The 26,509-nt window shown below is 36.7% G+C and overlaps 2 protein-coding genes across 2 annotated transcripts in view; one reads left to right on the forward strand and one right to left on the reverse strand.

The window, feature by feature from the left end:
- GYS2 (glycogen synthase 2) overlaps positions 1 to 26,509 on the reverse strand; it is a 61,429-nt gene that overhangs the window by 4,417 nt on the left and 30,503 nt on the right. Inside the window, exons 5-14 of the mRNA XM_004390631.3 lie at positions 23,696 to 23,840; positions 16,368 to 16,485; positions 16,066 to 16,186; positions 13,525 to 13,631; positions 12,772 to 12,831; positions 9,645 to 9,723; positions 8,782 to 8,895; positions 4,681 to 4,807; positions 1,622 to 1,717; positions 328 to 491 (exon numbers count right to left, since the gene is read on the reverse strand). Of these exons, the coding sequence (XP_004390688.1) occupies positions 328 to 491; positions 1,622 to 1,717; positions 4,681 to 4,807; positions 8,782 to 8,895; positions 9,645 to 9,723; positions 12,772 to 12,831; positions 13,525 to 13,631; positions 16,066 to 16,186; positions 16,368 to 16,485; positions 23,696 to 23,840 (1,131 nt within the window). The remainder of the gene's footprint in view (positions 1 to 327; positions 492 to 1,621; positions 1,718 to 4,680; positions 4,808 to 8,781; positions 8,896 to 9,644; positions 9,724 to 12,771; positions 12,832 to 13,524; positions 13,632 to 16,065; positions 16,187 to 16,367; positions 16,486 to 23,695; positions 23,841 to 26,509) is intronic.
- LOC105756967 (lactoylglutathione lyase-like) lies at positions 10,308 to 11,600 on the forward strand. Its single transcript, XM_012559792.1, is given in 3 exon segments — positions 10,308 to 10,333; positions 10,860 to 10,950; positions 11,124 to 11,600. Coding segments are annotated over 3 exon segments (594 nt in total).

The raw sequence follows: 26,509 nt of genomic DNA on the forward strand, positions 1-26,509 counted from the left end.
ATTAAAATTTTAAAAAATTGCCTTAAAATTTTTCATTAAAAATTTACGCATACCTGTAATACATCCAGTTAAGCACTGACGAGAGAATAACTAGGAAGATTAGCACTAGATCTTGATGAATTTATAATTATGGACTCTGAGTGAATGTGAAGGGTTAGGGTTAGGATTTTGCACGCTCATAATAAGTGAAAAAGTACCTGAAAGAATCACTGAGATTTTAACAGTTTTGATATTGAATTAACTTTACAGATTATGAGTAGAATCAACACTTTATATTGCAGTGGAATTTTGAAAGTAGTCTTCGGTGATTATAACAAACTTGCTTACTCTGCCTAAGTATCTCCAGTCCAGAAGATCTGAGAGCCTCTCAGTTCGGTTTCTCTGGATAATCCTTTGGCGGCGCGACTGTTTGCAAAATCCATAGAGAAACTTAGTCAGCTGGTTGCAAGAATCATCCGGAGAAGAGAACCGCCTGTCAACAATGTAAATACCTGAAGGGCATAAAAGTCAAAGGACAGGTAAAAGTAGAGCTAATCCTAAAACATTTTTTCTCTTATTCCTCATGATGTCTCTGATTCTGTCTTAGATCACATGCATTATCTACTCTTGTGGTGTGCCATATTGCCTCTGCTTTATTCTTTCCCTTCCAACGTTTTATTTCCTCTATGATTTTTTCTCATGGTTTACAACTGTCACCAACACAGCCAACAAAGTAGGTCTGGCTGACAAAGTATGGCAGTATGGGGACACCTTGGATCAGTGATTCTCAATGGGGCTGCTCATTAGCCAGAATCTCCAGAGGCAGGACCTGGGTATCAGGATTTTTTAAGCTCCTCAGTGTTTCTACTATGCACATGGCTGAGAACGACAGCTCTAGCCTGAGGAGAAAGGAACCTTAACAGTGCAACTGGAAAAGACCCACGGGGATTGGCAATGTGTAGGCAGAGAATCCATCCCATTCTAACTTTCCCTGCTGCTAGGCAACAAGGACGTAGATAGTGATATGCAAATTCTCCTTTCATCTTAAACAATTTAAGTGAATTTTGCTAATTTATTATGGACCCTGAGAACGGTACCACTGAGCAGCATAGGTACTCTAAGACCCTGGTTAGAGTCCCTGGGTGGTGCAAACTGTTAACGTGCTGCTAACCGAAGGGTTGATGGTTCTAGTCCACCCAGAGCCATGTAGGGAGAAAGGCCTGGCACTCTACTTCCGAAAAATCAGCCTTTGAAAACCCTCTGGAAAACAGTTCTACTCTGACACACATGGGGTCGCCATGAGTCACAATTGGCTCTATGGCAACTGGTTGGGTAAGACCCTGTTTATTGTGACATCACATCTAGGAAGTAGAGAGCCAAACGTGTTCAGAGGGAAAAAAAAGCCCAAGCTTAGCACTCCTTTTTCAGTTTCACTTTTGCACTGTATCTTTAAAGTTTATAGCATTCTGTAAATGCTATTTTCCATGGATCACATGATTACAGTTATCTATAATTACACAAAAAATATAAACACAAGTTTAATTATCAGGATAACTTTAGAGTTTGGCTCTAGAAAGACCCTGTGTTTTGTCTGGCTAAAGCTCACTTCTCCCAGGGTCAGGGTAATGATGAAAAACCTCACCATATGCAGTAGGATCAGCCACGTGCTCCTGCATGAAACAGCCAAAGCCGGAGAGGTTTGTTGTCACGCTGGGGATACCCATCACAGTGCATTCAGCTGCCAGAAGACATAGACAAAGGCTTGGCTTCAGATTAGCTCCTATATCTCTTAGGCATAAAGAAGTGAAAAAAGCCGCAGTCCACCACATAATGATGGTGTTAACTTTGTGCCGGCCACTGTCCTAAGCTCTTCACATGTATTAACTCATCTAAACTTCTGAACAACCATGTGAAGGGAGGCAATCATTGTTCCCATTTTACAGGTGAAGAAATGGAGGCTCAGAGAGTTGAAATAACTTGCCCGACTTCACAAAGCCAGGAAGTGGTAGAGTTGGGATTTGAAGCCAGGTGCCCCAGCTGCCGAGCTCACTCATAACTGCAAAGCTACACAACCTCTCTAACTCCAGCTGGTTTTATTTTTTTCACTATTCATAGACCGTGTTTCTAAGCACTTGGAAAGATTATGAGGGAGGTTAAGTGTGCTTTGGACATGACTGACTTCTCCATTCCACTTTCTCAAAATCTCAATGAACTCATCGTTTCTTTCAGTCCACCTTCCGGTTTACTCAAAACTTGTTTTTCAGAAAATATATATTTTGTCTTTAAAAAGTTACTGCTGTCAAGGATGTCTGCATTTTAAACAAGGAATTTATATTTGATTTTGAAATCACTCTTGATTGGGTAATGGGGATGGATGGGAAAAAAAAAAAAAAGATCTCCCATTATGTGTAAAGTAATCCCACTTAGACAGTGGCCTTATCTGGCGCTCTGCAAGCATTTCCTCGTGGCTTAGTGCTATTGCCGGAGAGCAGTGGTTCTCTAACCTTTTTGCGTTGCAGAAGGGGAAGGTGGGTGAGAATCTTTAAGAATCTGATGAAGACTCTGGAACTCCTCCCCAGAAAATAATCTCATACAAATGTGTACACAATTTTGCCTGAAATTTCATGAAGTTCACAGATCTTTATTTTTTTATTAAAGACTCATTACCACACTCTGCAGTAAAATGTCAAGCACTGTGCTCATGTAAGCACGGTAAATATTCATTAAATGAATTTAATGAAATAAGTGTTGATATCCAACGGGTTCTCTCAGAACACAAAACACAGGTGTAATGAATACTTACTGAAATGAGTAATACCTAGTCTTACAAAGAACGGTTATTTGGAACCAAAAAGAAAAGAGAGTTATCTAATATGGTAATGCCAAACTTATTCTACCAGAGATCTTGTTGTATCTGTAACAATACAAGGTTAGGTGAGGAATGGCCAACTCAAGTCAGTTAATTTTAAACAGAATGATTCACTCCCTTTGGAGTATTCCTCAAACTCTTTCTTCTGTTTCTCTTTTATAACATGTCCTCTGGCTTTTATCTTAGAACACTGAATGTATCTTCCCTATCATTTTTGATTATTAACTTTGTTCTATAAAATGACATTTTTGGTGGAAGGTTTGTTGTTAGTTTTATGACATGTTCTTTACCCAACATAAATGACTTCTCACATTCCCTCAGTCACTCATGGATTTGGATTTGTGCTTCTCTGTCCTTGATACTTCAATAATTAATTGTATTACTTACTAGAAATAATAGAAGCAAGGGTCAATAACAAAATATTAAGTTCAGCAATGAAATGAGAGTTTTATACATCTCAAAAGATACTCTGTCCTAAACAATTTAAGATATTTATGTGGTCATTTACAAAAGTGGGACTGATATCAATAGCAATTTTTAGAACTACAAGAGAGATAGAGGAGTCAGATAAATAACTATTCTGTGTCATGTTACAAGAAGTGGTAACCTTTTGTCTGTTTTTCCCAAGAAGTTTCAATGTTTTTATAGCTATTTATTTTTGGTGGAACCTGGAATAATAGAATACGACGTTATGCCAAAAGATGTGAGATACTAAGCATGCTATAAAGCATAAAGATTATAGGATCTCATTTACGTATAATTTAAAATTCTATATTTAAGTTTTGGGATCAGAATGCAAATATTTGAAAAAGTTCTTTCTCTTTGTAATTCAGCCAATGATCCACTGAACCATGGCCACATTGTCTCTTTGTTTCAGCTTTATATCAGTGATGGCATTGAGAGACAGATAGCAACATGAGTTTGATCAACTATAAATAAAAATGTTTCCTGAACCTTTTCTTTTAAAAACAGTTGGAACTATGACTAAAGCAGAAAGAAAATCTCTGGTTCCTAACAAGAGATGGAAAAGTCATTATTGTTTCCTTTGCCTTGGTATGTATTTAAAGTATTTTTTCCCTTAGAATTAGGAATTTCAGTACAAATAAAAATTGCTCTCTTTGACACTAATGACAACCAAGTTAGCAGGAGCCAGAGAGGAAAAGTAGACAGCGGCTCTGAGAATACACCATTTGTAATGAAAAAATTGGGGGATGAGAGCCTATGGATGGAATATCATTGGTCACAATACTTCCATGCTGAACTGCCTTTTTTTTTCTTAAAAGTACCTCTTTTTTGAGTACAGGGTGCGAGGACTTTTCCTTATACATATTTTTGCACTATTCATATCTTTAACTATGTGAATGTATTACCTACTAAAAATTAAATACACCTGTTAATTTTTCTTTAAAAGTATTCTGAAGTAAGTTTTAAAAACAATATTGCTGCACCACTTTTCTCACATTAACCCTACTTGCAGTCAATTTCTCCTTCACTTTAATGGAAGAGACTAGTAGAAATAACTAAATAATGTGCAATCTTTATAAAACTGTCTTTTTATTTGGAATGCAATGAGGTAATAACTCAGATACCCACTAATATATGCCCAACCACACTCCCGTTTACTTACGTAATCTTTGTCCTTATTCTTAGGTCAGGATCTACAAAGCATAAAATTGACCCCTGAGATAGATCCAACCAAGATTATTTTTAAAACAAGCTTCAAAATAAAAATCTTAGTAGAAACTACATATCAATTTTGAATGTTATATGCATGTGAATGAAATAATATGCAAACAATTCAAAATATTCCACAATATATACGTTTCACATACCTGGAGTATAGCCCCAGGGTTCATAGTATGATGGAAATACCCCAAGATGACACCCTCTGACAAACTCTTCATAATCCATGGGTAATAAGGGGCTGGTGGAGGATAGGAACTCTGGGTGTAAAATCACCTAATAAAGGAAAATTCACATGAGAATAAAAGAGGAAAAAAGAAATAAAACCCAAAAATCTCTTAGGATTTGGTTACTTCAGTATTGTAGAATACTTGTGTTCAAGATTCGGGGAAAAACACAGATAAGGAAAAAAGAAAGAAAAGAGCCTGGGATTTTTTTTTTCCCCTTTCATCCTGTAGAGGTAAAATATCTGCTCTGCCAAAACTGGAACCATTCCCAAAGCCAACTCTTTAGGCAAAGATTAGACTGGACTATGAGACATAAAATGATACTTGTGAAGAGAGTGCTTCTTAGCTCAAGTAGATACATGAGACTAAATGGGCAGCTCCTGTCTGGAGGTGAGATGAGAAGGCAAAAAGGGACAGGAGCTGGTTGAATGGACATGGGAAATCCAGGGTGGAAAGGAGGAGTGTGCTGTCACAGTATAGACAGAGCAACTAGGGTCACATAACAATGTATGTATAAATGTTAGTATGAGAAACTAAACTGTAAACTTTTCACCTAAAAAGCACACACAGACACACACACACAAAGTATCTGCTCTACAAACTTAACTTTCCCTCAGAACGCCCATTTTGGCTCTCATGTTCCAATCCAGCCTTTATCAAAAACAAACATTATATTTGGTTCTCTAACAGCTGACGCTTTTGTTTTATTTCCCAATTTGTTCCCAACTTGAGAAGAAAGAGGGGATCACCCTCACATAACCCAGGCATGAGTTAGCCAAGTGATGTACAATAGTCTTTTTCTTCTTTCCTTCCTTCCTTTCTCTCTCTTTCCTTTCTTTCTTTCCTTTCCTTCCTTCTTTCTTTCCTTCTTTCCTTCCATCCATCCATCTCCCCAATTTCATACTAATTTCATACCTCCAATTCTAATCCAACACCTCAGGGGTTAGTCTAGTTTTCTCGCTTTCCATATTTATACCTCGTTTTTCCAACATGGGAGCCCTGGTTGTGCAGTGGTTAAAAGCTATGGTTGCTAACCAAATGATGGGCAGTTCGAATCCACCAGTTGCTCCTTGGAAACACTATGGGGGAGTTTACTCTGTCCCATAGGGTCACTATGAGTTGAAATTGACCCGACAACCATGGGTTAATGGGTTTCTCCAACATGAGATACCTGGCTTCTGTTATCTTTAATTTATTTACTTATTCCATCAATACCCCTCTGCATAACTAATCTCCTTTCTCCGCCACCACTCCCTCCCATGAGCATATGCCCTCCTCTCCACACTCAGGCTCTGACTCCCCGCTACAGGCCTCTTCCCCCCATCCCCCCCACACCCTCCCCGCGCCACCATGTGGATCTTCCTCACCCTGCTTGGGCTCTGATGTCATTCCCTGGACCACCACAACGCCCGTCCCCTTGCGGTGCAGGTGCCTATCTTGTGTTGCCCTGCCTAATAACTTTAGAACAGAATTCTTTAGGAAAGAAGGAAAAGGAAACAGAAAACCTTTTTCTTTTTTGACAAGAACATTACACTTTTCTTTTTTTACTCACGGGATAAGTATACATTCTTCCAATGAGATTACTTTGAAGAGAAACCCTAATATGGGTATATAAGAATAATGATAACAACATTTGTATAACATTTTATATAGATAATTTTTACATATAGTAACTCATTGAATTCTAGAAACACTGGGATGAGAAGAAGAAACATTTTCTTTATGCTAACATTAGAAACAAGTAAAGCGAGACATCAAGAGGGTAAATTACTAAATTTGGAATTTGTTTCATTATAATCTCATCGTGTGCCAAGGACTGAAGTAAAAAATTGTCTGTAGTTTCCATCGCAATGGAGAGCGGTAACTCACTGATTCACAAGCACTTTGCAGGCATTAATTATGTTTCAGTAGATCCATGAATAGGAGATAAGTTAGACTTGAGAAGAAATAGCATGGTTAAATGTACAAAGCCAGTACCTAAAAATGGTGATCTGTTCACTCATAAGAATCACGAAATGGCAAAGAAAAGGTGGATAAGATATTTTCTTCCACAAAACATGATTTGAGTTCCTATTATGAGCCAAGTACTACACTAGAAAAAAGAAGGAAAAGACGTAGATAATGACTGTATGAGCAGCCCATTGCACTCTCTTGGTGAAGAATAGGAAAAGGGATTTGAAAAACGATGTGCCTGCTTTGGCATTTCCAAGTTTAGGAAAAACCCCATTTTGGAGCATGGAAACACCATGCATGGCTCATTCCTTTTGTTCCCAGTTAAACAGAATGACAGCACCACTAAAACAAGAAAATAACTGTTCTGCGTCCTAAAACGGCCGATCACAGAAACCCGGGGCTGAGAAACGGATATTAGAGGTCAGCCCAGGGTTACTGAGAGGATTAAATGAGATCCCATATACAAAAGCCCATTGCAGAGCCCCCAGCTCACAGCAGTTCCGTAATCACTACGAGACAAAAAATCTTGTTTGACCCTGTATTCACCCCAGAAGGGAACTAAGGTCCCAGGATGCTAGTTTACTTTCACAGAGTGGTAGCCCAGGGTTGAGACCGGAAATTCGCAGTCTGGGGCTTTTTTCACTGTATCATGCCGCTGAAGCTGGATAGATGATAACTAAATTCAAATGCAGAATAACCTGCAACGTTTGCTGAATCCAATGGTGACATTCATATCAATCCACTCAGAGAGTTAAAACCTACTCTACAGAATTCTAAAAGCGTGCAGATGATCAAACAGGTACGTACACTAGCATAGGCCTTGAGCTAGTGTCAATTTTTTAAGAAATGCAGCTAATAACATAAAAAATAAAATATTTAATTCTGAATTGACCAAAGTTGATCTCAGTGCTGCCAGTGTGGATTAAATATCAGCAAGGCACTACGTTTTTATTTCTTTGTGTATGTGTGTGTGTGTGTGTGTGTGTTCACTTTTTTTTTTTTTTTTAACCCTAAGCAGTTTTGCAGGGAAGAGTAGGCAAGAAAGAAGTGTTTAATAACATCAGAGGGCGACAGGGTTAAGACAAAGTTTTTTGTTTTTTTTTAAGGTGGAGAATGTTAAGAAGTATTTGTAGATAGAAGAGAAAGAGCTAGTGTTAAAGAAGATATGTCTAACATAAAAGAGGGTAAACAGGGCAAGTTTCCTAAGAATGTGGGAGAGAATGGCATCCTAGAACAGTCCTTAGAATCTGAAGGAAAAGAAGTAAGAATAGGTCAGAATCTATATGTGGGGCCAGCAAGGAAGGACACTTATACTGAATTCTCAGGTCATCTGCTAAAAGTGAAAGATAAAAGAGAAAGTGGGGGCATTGAAACAATGAATAAAAGCTGTGACAATTTGATCTTGAAGACAGCTCAGTGGAATTGAGGAGGGATAAGCAGTTCTCTGTTTACATGTTCCTCATTGTCCCCAACACCCAGAACATGAGAGGCCCTCAGTAAACATTATAGAGACTAAGCTCCACAGGGCAGAGATCAAGTCTTATTCATATAATTGCCCTCAACGATTAGCACTGTGTCTGGTCCTTGTAGGAACTCAAGGGTTAAAAAGAAATGACTAGATCTATAGAAAATTACACAAAAGCACCATTAGTCACATTCTCTGAAATTGGAAACTTCTTGCATGATCCCCTTAAATTACACTGTATCAGGAGGAAACAAACATGATTTGTGTTAATACCCAGGGTTCTTTAATCAAAGTAATACTTATAGAAAATATTTGTACCCACTAAAATTTAGTAATTTTCTTATGCTTATTTACAGTGTTATACAATAAAAATAAATGTTAGAATTATGACTCAAAGTCATAACTATTCTTCAATTTTCAGGAATAATTCCAAAATATTCGTTATACTTTAGTTACCTAAGACAGAAGGCAGAATTAATTTTCTTTAGAGTTATCATTTAAAATATTTCTGATAGATGCTAAAACAAGTAAGGGAAGTTCCTAATAAATTCTCAAAAATATATATTCTACATAATTTTGAAGTGTACATAAACTATTAGTTCTACCTTGACTCTGTCTGTGCGACTGTTGAAAAGTCCGATACGTCTGATGGTGCTGAGGATGGGATCGGTGGAATCATCAATCATGTTGTGAGTGGTCACTGGAGGCAAAGAATGTCGCTGAAGTAATGGAGGGAAGAAAATGTCAATTTGTGGAAAGAATTAATAAGTGTGACTCATTTCAAGAAGAGGCCATCGGCAACATTGCTTCCAGCCTTTATGCCCTAATGATGATGACTAAGTGTTGTGTTTCAGAGGAAAATAATGGGCTGGAGAACTTCCTTCAGATATTTTGAACACATGAAGCTTTTGTTTTTCACCTATGGCCACTATATGAAAGGCCTCGACTTCTTGACTGCTTCTGGGACTTACTTGAAGGTGACCTGAGAGCTTGACTCAAGAAGAGTTACTCTCCCAGCTCCTTCCAAAAGGGCTGTCTCCTGGTGCCCAGTGCTTCACTGTTATGACTGCTAGGACATGAGCTTCAGAACACATGTAATGCACACTTTGGTTTTCCTTCTTGCAATAATTCCACTTAACTTTGAAACATCCGCATTTTTTCTATTGTGACTCAAAATTCTACGTTTTTTGAAAAGTTTAGGTTTTTGTTTTTGCAAGATACACAGTTTTCCAATTGGATTCCAAATGAATTTTGTAATCGTGTACAAAGACAAGATTTATGACACTTTAGAACAGGACCCCAAAACCACTCATGACAGAGAAAATACAAAGTTGTCATTTAGATGAATACGTAAGAATGTCTTTTCTAGCTCTCAGGTTAAAAAAGTTCCCAAATTAGCACACGCCCACAAATCAAAATACTGATTTAAAAGTTATGGGAAATGGTAGATATGTTTTTGCTTTATTACCTGAGTCGAAAAGATGGCTCTTTTCATAATTGTTAGATCATCTCTATCCAGAATACTGTTCATGTCAGGAATTTCTCCTCTGTGGGGAAAATAATGTTAATAGTAAAAATAAAAACAACTGGCACTAATTCAGTGCTTCCCTGTGACAGACACTGTTCTAAACACTTTAAAAATAAACGGAAAATGGAAAATTTTTCATAAAAAGAATTGAGCTATCAAGGCACAGAAAGATATAGAAGCAACTTAAACATATATTGTCAAGTGAAAGAAATCAGTCTGAAAAAGCTACAAACTCTAAGATTGTAAATATATGACATTCTGGAAAAGACAAAACTATAGAGCCAGTGAAAAGATCAGTGGCTGCCAAACCTTCTGGAGAAAGGAGGTAAAGATTAATTGGTGGCCCCTTTGCCATTGAGTTGATTCCAACTCATAGCGATCCTATAGGACAGAGTAGAGCTGCCCCCCTAGGGTTTCCAAGGCTGTAAATCTTTACCAACGCGGACTGCCACATTTTTCTCCTTTGGAACATCTGGTAAGTTCGTACCATCGACAAGCCAGTTTTTCTTCATACTATAACAAATATATGTAATATCAATATATACTTTTGCATACCATTGACCAAGCACTTAGGCACTGTGCCACCAGGGCTCCTTTTAATAGATGGAGCACAATGAATTTTTAGAGTGGTGAAAATATTCTGTGTGATGCTGTAATGACGGACACATGACATTAAGCATTTGTCAAAATCCATAGAACTGTATGAGACAGAGTGAAGCTTAATGTAAACTATAGACTTTAGTTAATAATAATATATCACCTTTTATTGATTATAACAAAACGTACCACACTATATGTAAGGTGTTAATAATAGGGTGAATTGTGAGGAGGAACACAGGAATTTTATGCTCTATCTGCTCAATTTTTATGTTAACCAAAAACTGGTCTAAAAGTAAAGCTTATTAATTAAATAAAAAATAATCTGCCAACACTATTTTATGGAGAGTTCTATTTCAGCTAATGTTCATCAATCAGCTAATTGTCTTGAGATGTTGCCTACCATCAGGTCAACCACACTTGAGTTGTAAATGCATCTTTAATTCTGTGGTTGGGATGCTGAATAAATTTAGTCACTGTTCTTGAATAAAGTTAATAATTGTATCTCCAGGTCAGTGTCTGCTGGGTTCCCCGGACTTGTGGCGTGTGATACCGGAGTGCGGCCATAGCGGACCCGCAGCCTGAGTCCGGCGGCCTCACTGACGAGGCTGCCTTCAGTTGCTGCTCTGACGCAGACCCCAGAACCAAGGAGAAAACAAAGGCCTAAGTCTGAGTGCCAGGCCAGTGTCTGGATGTCAGGAGGTGCTTTGCTCTGTCTCAGCCGCTTGCTGAAACGGAGACAATCCAGAGTGTAACAGCCGACCGAGATCAGCAATCCAAATAGTCTGGGAACTTGCAACTTCAGACCCAACTGCTTTATATGATTTTCTATTGCAGCAGACCATGCTACGAATTAAAGATCCTAAGAAGTCATTGGATTTTTATACTAGAATTCTTGGAATGATGCTGCTCCAAAAGTTAGATTTCCCCACCATGAAATTTTCACTCTATTTCTTGGCTTATGAAGATAAAAATGACATCCCCAAAGATGCAGATGAAAAAGTAGCATAGGTGTTCTCCAGAAAAGCTACACTTGAGCTGACACACAATTGGGGCACTGAAGATGATGCGACCCAGAGTTACCACAATGGCAATTCAGACCCTCGAGGATTTGGTCACATTGGCATTGCTGTTCCTGATGTACATGGTGCTTGTAAAAGTTCTGAAGGACTGGGGGTCAAGTTTGTGAAGAAATCTGATGATGGTCAAATGCAAGGCCTGGCATTTATTCAATATCCTGATGGCTACTGGATTGGAATTGTGAATCCTAACAGAATGATAAATATTATCAGTTCTTGAGAATGCTGCTTTGAAATTTCAACGAAGATGTTGTTGGAGCTGGGAAGGAAACAATGTGATTTATGACATTTCAGATAACAAAAGCTTCTAGAACTGATAGATCATTTGTCTTAGTCTAAATTGTCCTTAAGTTCATTTCTCTTTCTATTCCTGCTCTGTTTGCTCTGTTTTTCACCTAACTATCCAGTAAGTTGGTTTTAAAGTATTGCTTTAACTTATGTCCTTGAATGTAATTGTATAACTTTACGTTTTTAGGTAATAATTAGAACAGTTCCCTTCAAAAAACAAAAAATTGAATCTCCACACACACACACACACACACACACACAAAAAGTAAAGCAAACATAGTTTCCTGATGAAACTCCCAACTTTCTAATACATGGAGAAGTTTGATAAAACAACACCTTTGATAGTATAAATGATAATGGAAATTCATTATTAAAACCTTAATGTTGACCATCAGGAGGACACTGTCATTATAGTTTGTTCACTTTTGATTACTACACTCTAAAGTTTCCATAACATATTCATGTCTAAACTGATTTTTTTTTTTTTTAAACTGGTAGAAAGGAAATGTTGCCCGCCTTCCACCACGGAACAGGAGACAAACCAGTTTTTCTTCATACTATAACAAATACATGTAATATCAATATAAACTTTATTATTAAGTAAACATAGATTGAATATGTATTAAGTCAATATATATTTTGATTTAAAATCTCATGAAATCTCCCTCAGCTTCCGATTGACATGTTAGCCCTTAATGTGGTTCTTATTGAGTTAGAACCTGCGTATGTATACAAAGGAAATCCTGGTGGCGTAGTGGTTAAGTGCTACAGCTGCTAACCAAAACGCGGGCAGTTCAAATCCACCAGACGCCGCTTGAAAACTCTATGGGGCAGTTCTACTCTGTCCTATAGGGTAGCTGTAAGTTGGAATCAACTCGACAGTGACAGGTTCACGTATACAAAGATCTTCTCGTTTGTACAACCTATTTACAGATATTTCTCAAATAGATCATAAAACAAAACCTGCTTACATGACGTAACACGTCTTCAAAGGCTATTAATTCTTCATATTTGGAACAAAATAAATACATTATAGTGTCTGACTTGTTACATTTGGATAGTAAAGTCCTAAGTGTTTTGTGTTAAGTATTCCAAGTACCTACTTTAATAAAGCATCATAGAGTTTCTTTCCGAACTTTTCCTTCACAGAACGTGCAGTGTCCCTGTGTGAAATAGAAAGATTTACCGTTTAAACGGAGTGCCATAAGTTTTACTTTTTCCTTGTTTTGACAGTGCTGTTGTTTTGCCCGTGCATTCTCTGAAAAGATACAGATCCCTTTGCATAGCCTCTTCCGTTATTTTTCTATTTGCCGATTTAGATTGAGTTAAAATCTCTAGAGCTAAGGCAGCAGAACACTCTGACCAACCCAGAGAGCTTAAAATCCAATCCCTTTTTTGCTTGAAAATAATCAAGGGTAGAGAGGACGGGAGGGAGGGGGAGTGTATGGCAGTGTAGATGTAATGAGATTGGGAATTAGCTGATAATTGTTGAATCTGGTTGATGTCTACATAGGAATCATTATACTAACCTCTTGATTTTTGCGTGTTTGAAAATGCTCACAATAAAAGGTTGAAAAAACAATTCAATCCTTCTTTAAAGATTTCTACAGAGACTTTCTTCTTATTCCATAAAAACACATTCCAAGGTTGTTTTTTTTTAAAATAGTAACACAATTTTGTAAATATTACATAATCTAACATAGTAACACAAAGAGAAGAGAACCAAGTAGCAATTGTACTATAATAATCTTAAAAGTTCTTAAAAACACAGTTCATGAAGCTATGTCAGAGAGCATTTACTTAAAAACATCCCTTTATACTTATTGCTTGAGAACATTAACAGGGCGTGAGTTTACCATAGCTGTTTTCGCACTGCCTGTCCTTTCAGGGTTTCCACATTGAAATTATTTGTCTTGGCAGGCATAATGAAAAACACCACCACTGTGACGTCACTTTTATGCATCTGTTGAGGGATTAGAAAACACAGCAGAGTCAGCTATCAAAGAGAAAACCTACACCAGGTGGACCTTGAACTTTGAAAAATAGTGTTTTTAAGTATCTTTAGAGAAAAAGAATACTTGTTTATAATTCACATAGAAATCATACCCATGTACTTTTTGAGAAATTTAGATTTAAATCTGGCTTTCAGTCGAGATTCAGACGTAAAATATTTCCACGGCATTGATCATCTAAAATATATAAACTAATTGCTATTGATATCATTGTGTCTTTTGACGGTTAAAAAAAAATAAGGTAAACGTGAACTAATGTTACAAGGCCAAGAGTAAAACCAAAACCAAACCTATTGCCGTTGAGTTGATTCTGACCCATAGCGACCTATAGTCCCTTAAAATTTTGGCTGGAAATTTAATAAGTAATTTAATTTTGGTTTATTCTTTTTTTAATATATTTTTATATTAAATTTATTGATTCTCATGACATTGCATTTTGTTTTCTAGCTCTAATGGAAAGGCCCAAGCACACGTTCAGCATTTTTGGTATAGCAGGTCCTGTGCTGAATGCTTTAAATACACAATTTAATCCAATCTTAGTGATAACCCTGTACATAGAACAGATAGCACTTTCCTCATTACACTAATGTAGAATGAAGGGGCACAAAAGTTTACGCATTTTGTCTGAGCTCCTGTAATAGGTTAGTGGCAGAGCTGGGACTCAAACTGGTGTTTTCTGACTCTAAAATCTATGTTTTCTTTTTCTCTTCCCCAAAATTCCATTGGCCTAGTGTCTTTCAGAAGGAAATGACATATCAAACAGCTCTGGGAAAGAAAACATAAATTCACTTAAAACCATGAACATATGAACGTGCATGTATTCTGGAAACAATTGACTGTTCCTTGAGTGGGGGACTTTACCATCTAATATGTGGTCTCTGAACTCTAGGGCCTGACATGCTATTCAGAAAACCTACAGAAGTCATGGAACAGGAAACTCATCCCCAGGAGTAGCCCATGTGCCATTAAAGAATACTTGAACTCTATGGAAAGAGTGTGCCTTCTTTTAATTTCTCCAAGTATTTCAATTATTTTTGATGTCTAAAAAATAGTTATAGGCTTTTCTTTCACATGTAAAAATAAGGTGAATATTTAATAACTGTGTAGATAAATTGATTAATAATGTCCCTAAACATGATATAAAGCAATATAAAACTATAAAGCTTATTGAAAAGAAACATACTAGGAAATATTATGAAACAAAATTATTCCAGTTTTTCAGTCCTATTATGCAGTCTTTGGTTTTTATTACTATATTGCTTTCTTATTAATGTGATTTTAGTATCCTACTGGGTTGCGATGAGTCAGAATCGACTCAATGGCAACGGTAGTAAACTTTTTAGCATACTTGTTATAATGTCTGCTCTAAGTCAAGAATAAATCTATAGTCAAGAAAAAAAAATTAACCAGAGAGTAGTACAGAGATCAGGAAATTTTTTATTATCTTGGTATCTCAATAAGATTTAAATTCTACGTTGGTCTCCTACGAGTGCTTTACTGTTATTTTATATTTCTATGTGATGTGACTAGAATATATGTCAATAACATCAATCAACAGCAATGACTTGGTGCCATTCTCCACAGTTGCTTCTACTGGTGCATTTTTATTGCTGGATTAGTTGGGAACTCATTTTAACTCCTATCTTCTGAGTGAAAAACTATTCTACATTGTTGGGAGTAGGAATCTGCGTTCCCCTTGTACGTGTTTCCATGTGGCAGGATATCCCCTAGCTTAACACTTGTAGATTCTCTATATTCAGGAAGAAAGAGTGGTTAGTGAGTTCGGGAGGAACAGTGGCTGGTAAGTGTGTGTCTGCCCCTTCCTACAAGAGCAAGTGCTCTAGCACTTGGCTGTCAGCCCCATGGTAAATGTCATTCTGAAGACCTGTTTTGGGTCAGAAGATAATGGCAATGGATGGGTAAGTCTAATATCAGAGTTCAGCATTAGGAAGCCCATTATTGCCGTTTACCCAAGCCACATCTTCTATTATAGTCTTTATCAGTAAAAAAACCCAAAAATTATATTTTGTTTTTCATTTGATTGATTTCTCCATATTTATATTATAATTGGTTACAAATTCCAATGAATTGTAAGGGATGTTATAATGACTTCCTAAAACATAGTACATACAATGTGATAAGCTTGTGGGACTTTTTAAAAAATATACTTGACAATATGGACAACAAATACACAAGTGAACAATGTGACAACCTTAATATGTAACTTAAGGGCAGAAGTAATTTTTAGAATAGGGTTATTGCTTTAAGCCTTTTAAAATCATAAATTATATTGAAAAAGATTTAGGTAGCCAGAAAGTTCTTCACTTCCCACAGGAGAAAATTCTCCCTAAAAGAGCATTTTATCATGTTCCAGAAATTTCTTACCCTCAGCAGGAAATTCAGCCTGGATAAGGACTCTAAGAAGATGTCGGCTCCTTTGTTTGAAAATTCATACCTCCCAGCAATGAAAAGGAACAAAGTCTTTTCAAGATCAAAGTCAAGATGACTAAAACAAAACAAAACAGTTTCAAATGAAGTAAAACAGCAGCAACAAAATGTGCACACGAATTCTGTCAAAGTGCAAAGTGGGCTGGGAAAGATAAACATTTACAATATCAGTCCTGTTTCCTCTATACCAAAGATCACTAAAATCATTTGCTAATTTTTTTAAATAAAGAAAAGCATACCCATAGAAATGACCTCGAACAAAATCTTGGATCCTGGCCTTATACATGGCATGTAGATTTTGAAACTCATGTACTGCTGAAAATTTCTTAACATTCAAGCCATTTGGAGTAATGACATCTGGAAAAGCAGAGCAAAATCATGAAAAATTTCTTCCCAGAAGGTACCATTATAGATGTCTATTAACATTTCTAGTTTCTGACTACCATAGAATTAAATAAATTAAAAAACTTTAGAATTCTAAGTCTTCTGGATGAAATAGGACATTAGGAGTTCCTGATCAAAATAACAATGAGTGACTGATCAATTGCAATGATAATGACTGTTACAGTTAATATTTATCAGTTGCTTACTATGCATCAGATGCTGCTCTAAATGCTTTATATATAACTCCTTTAATTCTTGCAACAACAGTTGGAGTAGATGCTCTTATCATCTGCATTTTCAGAGGTGAAAACTGAGGCACAGAGTTGTCCAAGATCACATGGCTGGTAAGTGGAAGCAGAATCCATGCAGTCTGCTTCCTAGTGTCGTGTCTTTAGTCACTATACCAAACTATCTCTTGCCATCTTATTTTAACCAAATGTGAAGGAAATTTTCTGTCCATGTGGAAAATTGGAAAGATATTCCTTATTGCAAATACATATCTGACTCTTTCTGCCCAAAAGATTTTGTTGCTCAAAAAGAAAGACATTCTTGGTTTTCCAGAATATTGGTCTGTGACAGGAAAGACAAGGATTACTCACACTACGTCATGGAAATTACCTACTGAGCTGAATACATGGGCTATTGCATTTATTAGAAGTAAAAACAAAGGCAAGACAAAAATGAAGCTGTGGTAGAGTGAATAATGGCTCCCAAAAATGTCCAGGTCTTAGTCCCTGGAACCTCTGAATATTACTTTATGTGGCAAAAGGGACTTTACAGATGTGATTAAATTAAAGATCTTGGGATGGGGAGATTATCCTGGGCCCAGTGTAATTACAATGGTCCTTGTAAGAGAAAGACAGAGGGATTTTTGACTGCAGAAGAAGAGAAGGCACTATGTTGATGGAAGTAGAGATTAGAATGATGTGCTTTGAGGAAGGAAGAAGGGACCACAAGCCAAGGAATACAGGTGGCCCCTAGAAGCCGGAAAAGGCAAGGAAATGGACTCTCCCAAAGAGCTTCTAGAGGGAGAGTGTCCCTGCCAACAGTTTGATTTCAGTTAAGTGAAACTGATTTCAGACTTCCGGTCTCTAGAACTGTAAGACAATAAATTTATTTGTTTTTTGTTTGTTTTTTAAGTCACCAGTTTGTGGTAGTCTGTTACAGAAGTCCTAGAACAAAGAAGCAATGTAAAAAAAGGAAAAAAATTATCACATAGCTGTGATTTTGCGTGGAGAATTGAGCTAGAATTACGAGCATCTCAAGTTATTTTGAAGAATATTTCACAGTTCACAAGCTGTTCTCTTGAAATGCCACAGCAGAGTCAATTTTAGGCTGCCAAAGTCTCCAGTGAAAGTTTTTATGTGAATAATTCCTGGATAAATTGTATACTGTGTTAAGAATGGTATGACAATTATCTCTTAAAATGTATTTATCTTTCTATAACACTTATGTAGGGCTTTACTTTGTGCCAGAACCTACTGTAATGTTTGACAAATAATAATTTATTTAATTTTCATAAAACCGTACAAGAAAAGTTCTTTTTGTTGTTCCTATTTTACAGATGAAAAAACTGGACTTCTGAGAGGTTATTTTCCCAACGTCAAGTAACCATAAAGTAATAGAGGCAGGATTTAAAACCAAGGCTGTCTGACTGTAAAGTCCACCTGCCATCCACCGTACCTATATTGCCCAAAAAGATATAGAAGCCAAGGTGTATATGGAAGTTTCTAAGTTACATCACATACAATTAAAAATAAAAGATCTGTGTCATAAAATTGTCTAATTAATTAGCCTAATGCATTAGGTCAGGGAGTTCTTCTAATATCTGTATCAGAAATTTGTGGGTCACATTTATAACTTTATACAAAATGCACTTGAACTGTTGCTTCTAGAATATTTTGAAAACTGGTCATTATAAAGCATCAAAAACATGCATAGCTTTGAGAAAGGAGTTTCACTTCTAAAATTTTTTTCCTAATGAAATTATTGAGCATTTGGGTATACATTTAGCTATTATAATAATCATCAAAATATTAACATTCACTTTTAATATTTATTTTAAATGTCCATTAATATATTGCTACATCCATACAGTACATTTCTATTGGTCACTTAAAATTATACTATTTAAGAATATGCTGCTAAGGATTTAAAAAGAGCAGAAAACAAAAGTAAATGCAGTTTCATCTCATTTAGTAAGTATAAAATATGCACAGAAAGGAATCTAGAAGAATATACACCCAGATAACTATCATTCCCTCTTGATAACAGGATTATCAGTGTTTTTATTGTCCTCTATTGTAGTTCCACTGTATTTTATAATTTTTTGTAATTGACTACACCAATTGGGAGGGTTTTCTTTTTTTTTTTTTTTGGCTTCCACATAGAATAAAAACCTCTTAGCATATAATCTATAAGAGGCAGGCTTTTCAGTATTCTAGGGGAGTCACTTCGAAGTTCATTGTTCTCAAGTTCCAAGGTAAATATTGTATTCAATTGTCTATCTGAAATTAGCAAATTTATAATGTTGCCTTCTCTCCAATATTTTAAACAAAATGTCATCTTTGCAGCATCAGAAATGATTCTGAGTTGAATATATGTTCAAAACATAATAATACAGTAATAAATAGGTCTTTTCCATTTAGTATATAGTCATATTTTTAAAAAAATCTTGTCTCCCTCACAGGGCCCTTGCAAGGTTTTTATCCAGCATTTGTTCTGAAGCTGCACCCTTAGCATTGTAGCTATGGTTATAATTTTAATTGGGGAGGACTTGAAGGAAAAACAAAGTTATAGTTATGCAACAAAATGGTTTTTTTTTGTTTGTTTTCAGAATACTCTTGGGAAAATTTTAATGTTTAATTATCTACTAAAAGTCCATTGACCTTCTTAAACCACAAAGTCATCAGAGATTTCACAACTGCGGTCAGAGCCACCACATGATTCTGTCCCTAGTTCGAAGCGGAGTAGATTGCAGTGTTGAAAGTTCTAGTAGTGGAACACCCAGATGAAACTAGCTTGTGGGCAGCAAGACAAAGAGGAGCTTGAGAAGAGCTAGACAATGGTTCATACAAAATAATCATCACTGACATTTTCTAAATCTTTACAATTAGCTAGACACTGATTTGCACTCTTTCTGTGTCATTATTAATTCTTTTAAACATAAAAATTCTAGATAAGACACAGTATTATTATCCTCATTCAACAGATAAGGCACAGAGAGCTTAAACAATGTATAAAATATCAAATAGCTAGTAACATATATTCAACACAAAATCATTTTTTTTATACTGAATTCGGTCAATCTTGCACGAAGTCCATGTTTTTTACCACTGTTCTGAAGATGCCTTCCTAAGAAAGCAGTAATTAAAGAAAAGAGTATCTAGAAACAAGATTCAGAATACAATCTTAGAAAATGCCCACTTTTAAAAGACAGAAGGAAGTAGAAAAGTATTGTTTTTGTTGCTAGGCGCCATTGTGTTGATTCCGACTCATAGCAACACTATGTACAACAGAACAAAACACTGCCCAGTCCTGCGCCATCCTCATGATCATCGTTATGCTTGAGCCCATGGTTGCAGCCATTGTGTCAGTCTATCTCTTGATGGTCTTCCCCTTTTTTGCTGACCCTTTACTTTACCAAGCATGATGTCCTTCTCCAGGGATTGATCCCTCCTGATAATATGACCAAAGTAAGTGAGACGAAGTCTTGCCATCCTTGCTTCTAAGGAGCATTCTGAATGTACTTCTTCCAAGTCAGATTTGTTCGTTCTTCTGGCAGTTCCTGGTATATTCAATATTCTTCACCAACACCATAATTCAAAGGCATCAACTCGTCTTTGGTCTTCCTTATTCAACGTCCAGCTTTTGCATGCATATGAGGCAACTGAAAATACCATGGCCTGGGTCAGGAGCACTTTAGTCCTTAAAGTGACGTCTTTGCTTTTTAACACTTTACAGAGGTCTTTTGCAGCAGATTTGCTCAATGCAGTGTGTCGTTTGATTTCTTGACTGCTCCTTCCCTGGGTGTTGATTGTGGATTCAAGTAACATGAAATCTTTGACAACTTCAATATTATCTCCATTTATCATGATGTTGCTTATTGGTCCAGTTGTGAGGACTTTTGTTTTCTTTATGTTGAGATGTAATCCACACTGAAGGCTGTGGTCTTTGATCTCTATCAGTAAGTGCTTCAAGTCCTTTCGCTTTCAGCAAGCAAGGTTGTGTCATTTGCATATCACAGGTTGTTAATGAGTCTTCCTCCAATCCTGATGCCCTGTTCTTCTTCATATAGTCCATCTTCTTGGATTATTTGCTCAGCATACAGATTGAATAAGTATGGTGAAAGGTTATAACCCTGATGTACACATTTCCTGACTTTAAACCATGCAGCATCCCCTTGTTCTGTTGGAATGACTGCCTCTTGGTCTATGAGCACAATTAAGTGTTCTGGAATTTCCATTCTTCACAATGTTATACATAATTTGTTAGGATCCACACAGTGGAATGCCTTTGCGTAGTCAATAAAACACAGGTAAACGTCTTTCTCGCATTCTCTGCTTTCAGCCAGGATCCATCTGACATCAACAATGATATCCCTGGTTCCACGTCCTCTTCTTAATTCAGCTTGAATTTCTGGCAGTTCCCTGTCAATGTACTGCTGCTGCTGCTTTTGAATGATCTTCAGCAAAATTTTACTTGTGTGTGATATTAATGATATTGTTCGATAATTTCCACATTCAGTTGGATCACCTTTCTTTGGAATAGGCATAAATATGGATCTCTTCCAGTTGGCTGGCCAAGTAGCTGTCTTCCAAACTTCTTGGCATAGATGAATGAGCACCTCCAGCACTGCATCTGTTTGTTGAAACATCTCAGTTGGTATTCTGTCAATTCCTGGAGTCTTGTTTCTCGCCAATACCTTCAGTGCAGCTTGAACTTCTGTACCATCAGTTCTTTATGATATGCTACCTCCTGAAACGACTTCTTTTGTTGCTTCCTGTGTCATTCAGTACTTTGCCCATAGAACCCTTCACTACTGCAACTCGAGCCTTGAGGTTTTTCTTCAGTCATTTCAGCTTGAGAAATGCCAAGCATGTTCTTCCCTTTTGGTTTTCTAATTCTAGGTCTTTGCACATGCCATTGTAAGACTTTATTTTGTCCTCCCAAGCCACCCTTTGAAATCTTCTGTTCAACTCTTTTACTTCACCATTTCTTCCATTTGCTTTCGCTACTCGACGTTCAAGAGCAAGTTTCAGAGTCTCTTCTGACATCCGTTTTGGTCTTTTCTTTCTTTCCTGTCTTTTTAATGACCTTTCATTTTCTTCATGTGTGATGTCCTTAATGTCATTCCATAACTTGTCTGATCTCCAGTCATTAGTGCTCAGTGAGTCAAAGCTATTCTTGAGATGGTCTCTAAATTCAGGTGAGATATACTCAAGGTCGTACTTTGGCTCTCATGGACTTGTTCAAATTTTCTTCAGCTTCAACTTGAATTTGCATATGAGTAATTGATGGTCTGTTCTACAGTTGGCACCTGGCCTTGATCTAACTGGTGATACTGAGCTTTTCCATCATGTCTTTCCACAGATGTAGTTGATTTGATTGCTGTGTATTCCATCTGGTGAGGTCCACACATATAGTCGCCATTTATGTTGGTGAGAAAAAGGTATTTGCAATGAAGAAGTCGTTGGTTTTGCAAAATTCTAACGTGATCATTTCTATCACTAAGGCCATGTTCTCCACCTACCGATCCTTCTTCGTTTCCAGCTTTACATTCCATTTACCGGTAATTATCAATGCATCCTGATTGCATGTTTGATGAATTTCAGACTGCAGAAGTTGGTAAAAACCTTCAATTTCTTCATCTTTGGCTTTATTGGTTGTTGAAGAAAACTATTAGAGGTGCTTAAGAAGAATCATGTTGGAGAAAACTTAGATTGTGCATTTTCACAAAAAGTAAGGGAAAGATAAAAGTGTCCATCATTGTTAAATATAGGGAATGTCAAGGGCATTAAAAAAAAAAAAAATTGGTGATTTTTGGAAGTACAATTTCAAGCCAGTGCTAGGGATTGTAAAGTAGAGCCCAAGGGGCTAATGAGTAAATGGAAGTAGTAACTATGAAATATTCTTCCAAGATATTTGACAGTAGAAGGAAGAAGGAAATCGTGATGTGTTTGACAGGGTAGCAGCCTCCAGATAAATTTTTGTTTTAGAATAGGAAAAAAAAACAGAGGTTTTTTGTAAGCTCAATCCTGGTGGCACAATGGTTAAGCACTTGGTTGCTAACAAAAAGGTTAGTAGTTCGAAGCCACCCCGTGGCTCTACAGGATAAAGACCTGGCAATCTGCTTCCATAAAGATTACAGCCAGCACGGCTCTGGCAGCATGGTTGTCCGTTTCCCACTTTTACCTTTTTGAATATATGCTGAAAAAACTTTGTTTTTGCTTTACCAAAAAAAAAAAAAAAAGATTACAGCCAAGAAAACCCTATAGGGCAGTTTGACTCTGTCAAAGGGGTCACTATGAATTAGAATTAACTCAACGGCACCCAGCAATAACAACAGACCAAAAAAAAGGAAATATCCAAAGAGAAATGAGCATAATGATGTAATAAACTCCTGTAAGAGGAATGGGAGTGAAAAGCCAAGTGAATCCAAGAGGATCCTTGGAAAGAGAAACAAACATTATAGGATTTTTATGCTGCCACTATTCAAATTATATTTGTATTCTTACTTTTTTTATTATCTATCACCCTGGAATATTTCTGTAGACATTCAACTGCCATCTGAAAGAAGGACAGCTAGAAACAAAACGACAGGGATTAAGCAAGAAGGATATGTTAATTAGGACTATTTGGTTGCAAGTAAAGGAAACCTACTAATACTAGCTTAGGTATAAAGAGGAATTAATTAATAGGATGCTGAAGTGTCTCATGGCAAAGGTTTAGGTGAGCCCCCGAAATTAGCTTATACCATAGTCTAAAGCACTGGAAAGAACCTGAAGAGTCTTCTCTCTCGGTCTCTTGTTTTTGCTTCTTACTGAACTTCACTGTGGTTTTACCTCTGCAACCTAGACAATATTTTCTAATAATTGTTACTTTATGCTGAGAAAACAAATCCTTACACTCTCATATCATTTGGAACATTAAGATCAGTGACAAACTCAGGGGTGATAATTACCAGGTTTTCTCTTCAGCATGTGTTCTGCTTCTATTGCTGCAATTTCAGAAACTGTAGTGAACACATGGGCACAATGAACAGAGGCTCGCTCCATGCAGTACCGGTGGTAAATCTGCCTTTCCCCGGCCTCTTTGTCTATGTCAAACTGTTGAAAAAAAAAAGAAAGAAATATACACTCGTGCTTACACTGAGCCTTCTACAGAAGCGAAACAATATATTTCTTATGCTTTTCCTCAAGGCTGTGTGAAAACTTATTACCAAAAAAAGTAATGATAAATTTTTATTAAATCCATTACTAAAATACATAACTACTTATGTTTATAAAACAGCCATCTACTTCATTTTTGCGTCTAAACCGTGATTTAATCTCCTAAGTAAATGACATTTCCACTTTGCTATACTCATTGCTGTTGAGTTGATTCCGAATCATAGGAGCCCTATGAGACAGAGTAGAACTGCTCCATAGGGTTTCCAAGGCTGTAATCTTTCTGAAACAGACTGCTACATCTTTCTCCCTCGGAGTGGTTGGTGGGTGCCAACTACCCTACCTTTCTGTTAGCAGCTGAGTGCTTAACTACTGCACCACCAACCACTTTGCTATAATCACATAGAATTCTTGATATTTTGGTATTTTAATTATACTTTCATTTTCCCCAGATTTTACAAATATTGAGTTAATTCCTATCCCCAAGTTCCTTACCATAGTTTTTCCATGAACAATGTAATAAAGCTTACACTCATCTTGACACTGAAAGTAAGGATAATTGTTATTATCCTTAATTAATATTTTTCAAGTTCACTGAAAATGAACTGAAAAAATAGAAAGACAAATGCTTTCCCATGCTTAAATAATTCCTTCCACTTTGTAATTGCAAAGAGTGTACAGTTACTTTAATTAGATAATGTGTTAGATTGTGCAATCATCATTCAGGTTATCTTACCTTAAAAAAAAAAAAATCAATCCCCAATGACTACTTAAATAGTTGGCAACAGTTGTTGGTTTTTGCCATTTCATTTAGTAATTGTTAGGCCTCACATGGCCGCCTATGAGACTAGTAGTGTCTAAGAGAAATAAGTATGTACAGTTTCTGGTATTATATTGTCAGGTCATTTTTCATAATAAAGATTATTAGTGGCTCTTGAACACTATGTGTCAGGCACTTTTTTGAGCATGTTATCTCATTTAATCCAAATAAACCACTGAGACAGATGTTTTGTCTTCATTTTAAGAGGGGGAATAGAATTCATAGAGGTTAAGAACTTGCCCAAGGTTACATTCCTGTTAAGTATCTTAGCAGATTCCTGAACTGATTTGCAGTCAGTGTAGAGATGCTATTCTATAATTCAGACACTAGCTCTATCAGCAAATTAGTCCCAACACTTACTTCATCATATAGAAGAAAATAGTAAAAAAGACTCGTTAGGTGGTTCTAATGATTAGGAAGAGGACATTTCTTAGAACATTCCCTCATGACTGTAACATTTGCAACCATTTCTCTGAAAATATTTGAATCAGGGCTCTATATGGCATTCTTGGATCAGCAGAAGTTTTCTTAAAAGCTCAACTACCCTACCTTTCTGTTAGCAGCTGAGCACTTACCTACTGCACCACCAACCACTGGTCTTGTTCATTCAACAAATTTTTCATTCAACCACCATTTCTTGGGTAATTTGTATGTATCCATTACTCTCAAGGAGTTTATAAATTAGTGGGAAAACAGACCATAGAAATCAGGCAGAAATGCGTAAGTGTGTGACTAAGGTATAGGATCAGAGTAAGACCAACTCTGGCTGGGGATAGGAAAAAGTATTTCATGCTATATCATAACTGTTCATATTATCAGTGTCACATCTACTATGTATAAATTTTTAAAGGTCAAAGATCAAAATTTATTAATCTTTCTATGTTCCGGTTCATTGGATGAATAAAATGGCATTTGAACTGGAACATGAAAGTTCAATTTGGGAAAAGGTTATTTGTGCTGAAAACTAACTGACCTAATGAACAAGTATATAAAGTAACATGGGATGTGTAGAAAACAGCAGAAGATATGATGTGACTGTCGCATTGAATATAATATGTAGGAAACATGCTGATAGGATATAAGAGGGCCAGATCATGAAAGTCCCTGGAAATGAGACTGGGAATTTTAACTTCATCCTATACATGGTGGAAAGACACTGAAGGAGTAAAGATATGATTTATGCTTATGGAAAATAACTCTGGAGAAAAGTGTGAAATAATTCATAACCCGTTGGGTTTTATGAAGATTAAATGAGATGATATGTATCAAATATTTAGAAAAAACTACATGGAAAGTGATCAATTAACTTTAGCTATCATTATTATTAATTATTATTACTATTATTATTGTTGTAGAGAATAAGATTTCATACATGGTCTTAGTTATCTAGTGCTGCTATAACAGAAATACCACAAGTGGATGGCTTTAACAAAGAGAAATTTATTCTCTCACAGTCTAGGCTGCTAGAAGTCCGATCTCAGGGCACCAGAACTAGGGGAAAGCTTTCTCTCTCTGTTGGCTCTGGGGGAAGACGCTTGTCATCAATCTTCCCCTGGGTCTAGGAGTTTCTCAGCACAGGGACCTTAAAGTCCAAAGGATGCGCTTTGCTCCTGGCTCTTCATTCTTGGTGGTAGGAGGTCCCTATCTCTCTGCTCCCTTCTCTCTCTTTTTATCTCTTGTAAGATAAAAGGTGATGTAGGTCACACCCTAGAGAAACTTCCCTTACATCTGACCTGGGCTGTGATCTAAGGAAGGGTATTGCATCCCACCCTAATCCTCTTTAACATAA

Source organism: Trichechus manatus, unplaced genomic scaffold, assembly GCF_000243295.1.
Source record: "Trichechus manatus latirostris isolate Lorelei unplaced genomic scaffold, TriManLat1.0 scaffold00313, whole genome shotgun sequence".
NCBI classification, from domain to species: Eukaryota; Metazoa; Chordata; class Mammalia; order Sirenia; family Trichechidae; genus Trichechus; species Trichechus manatus.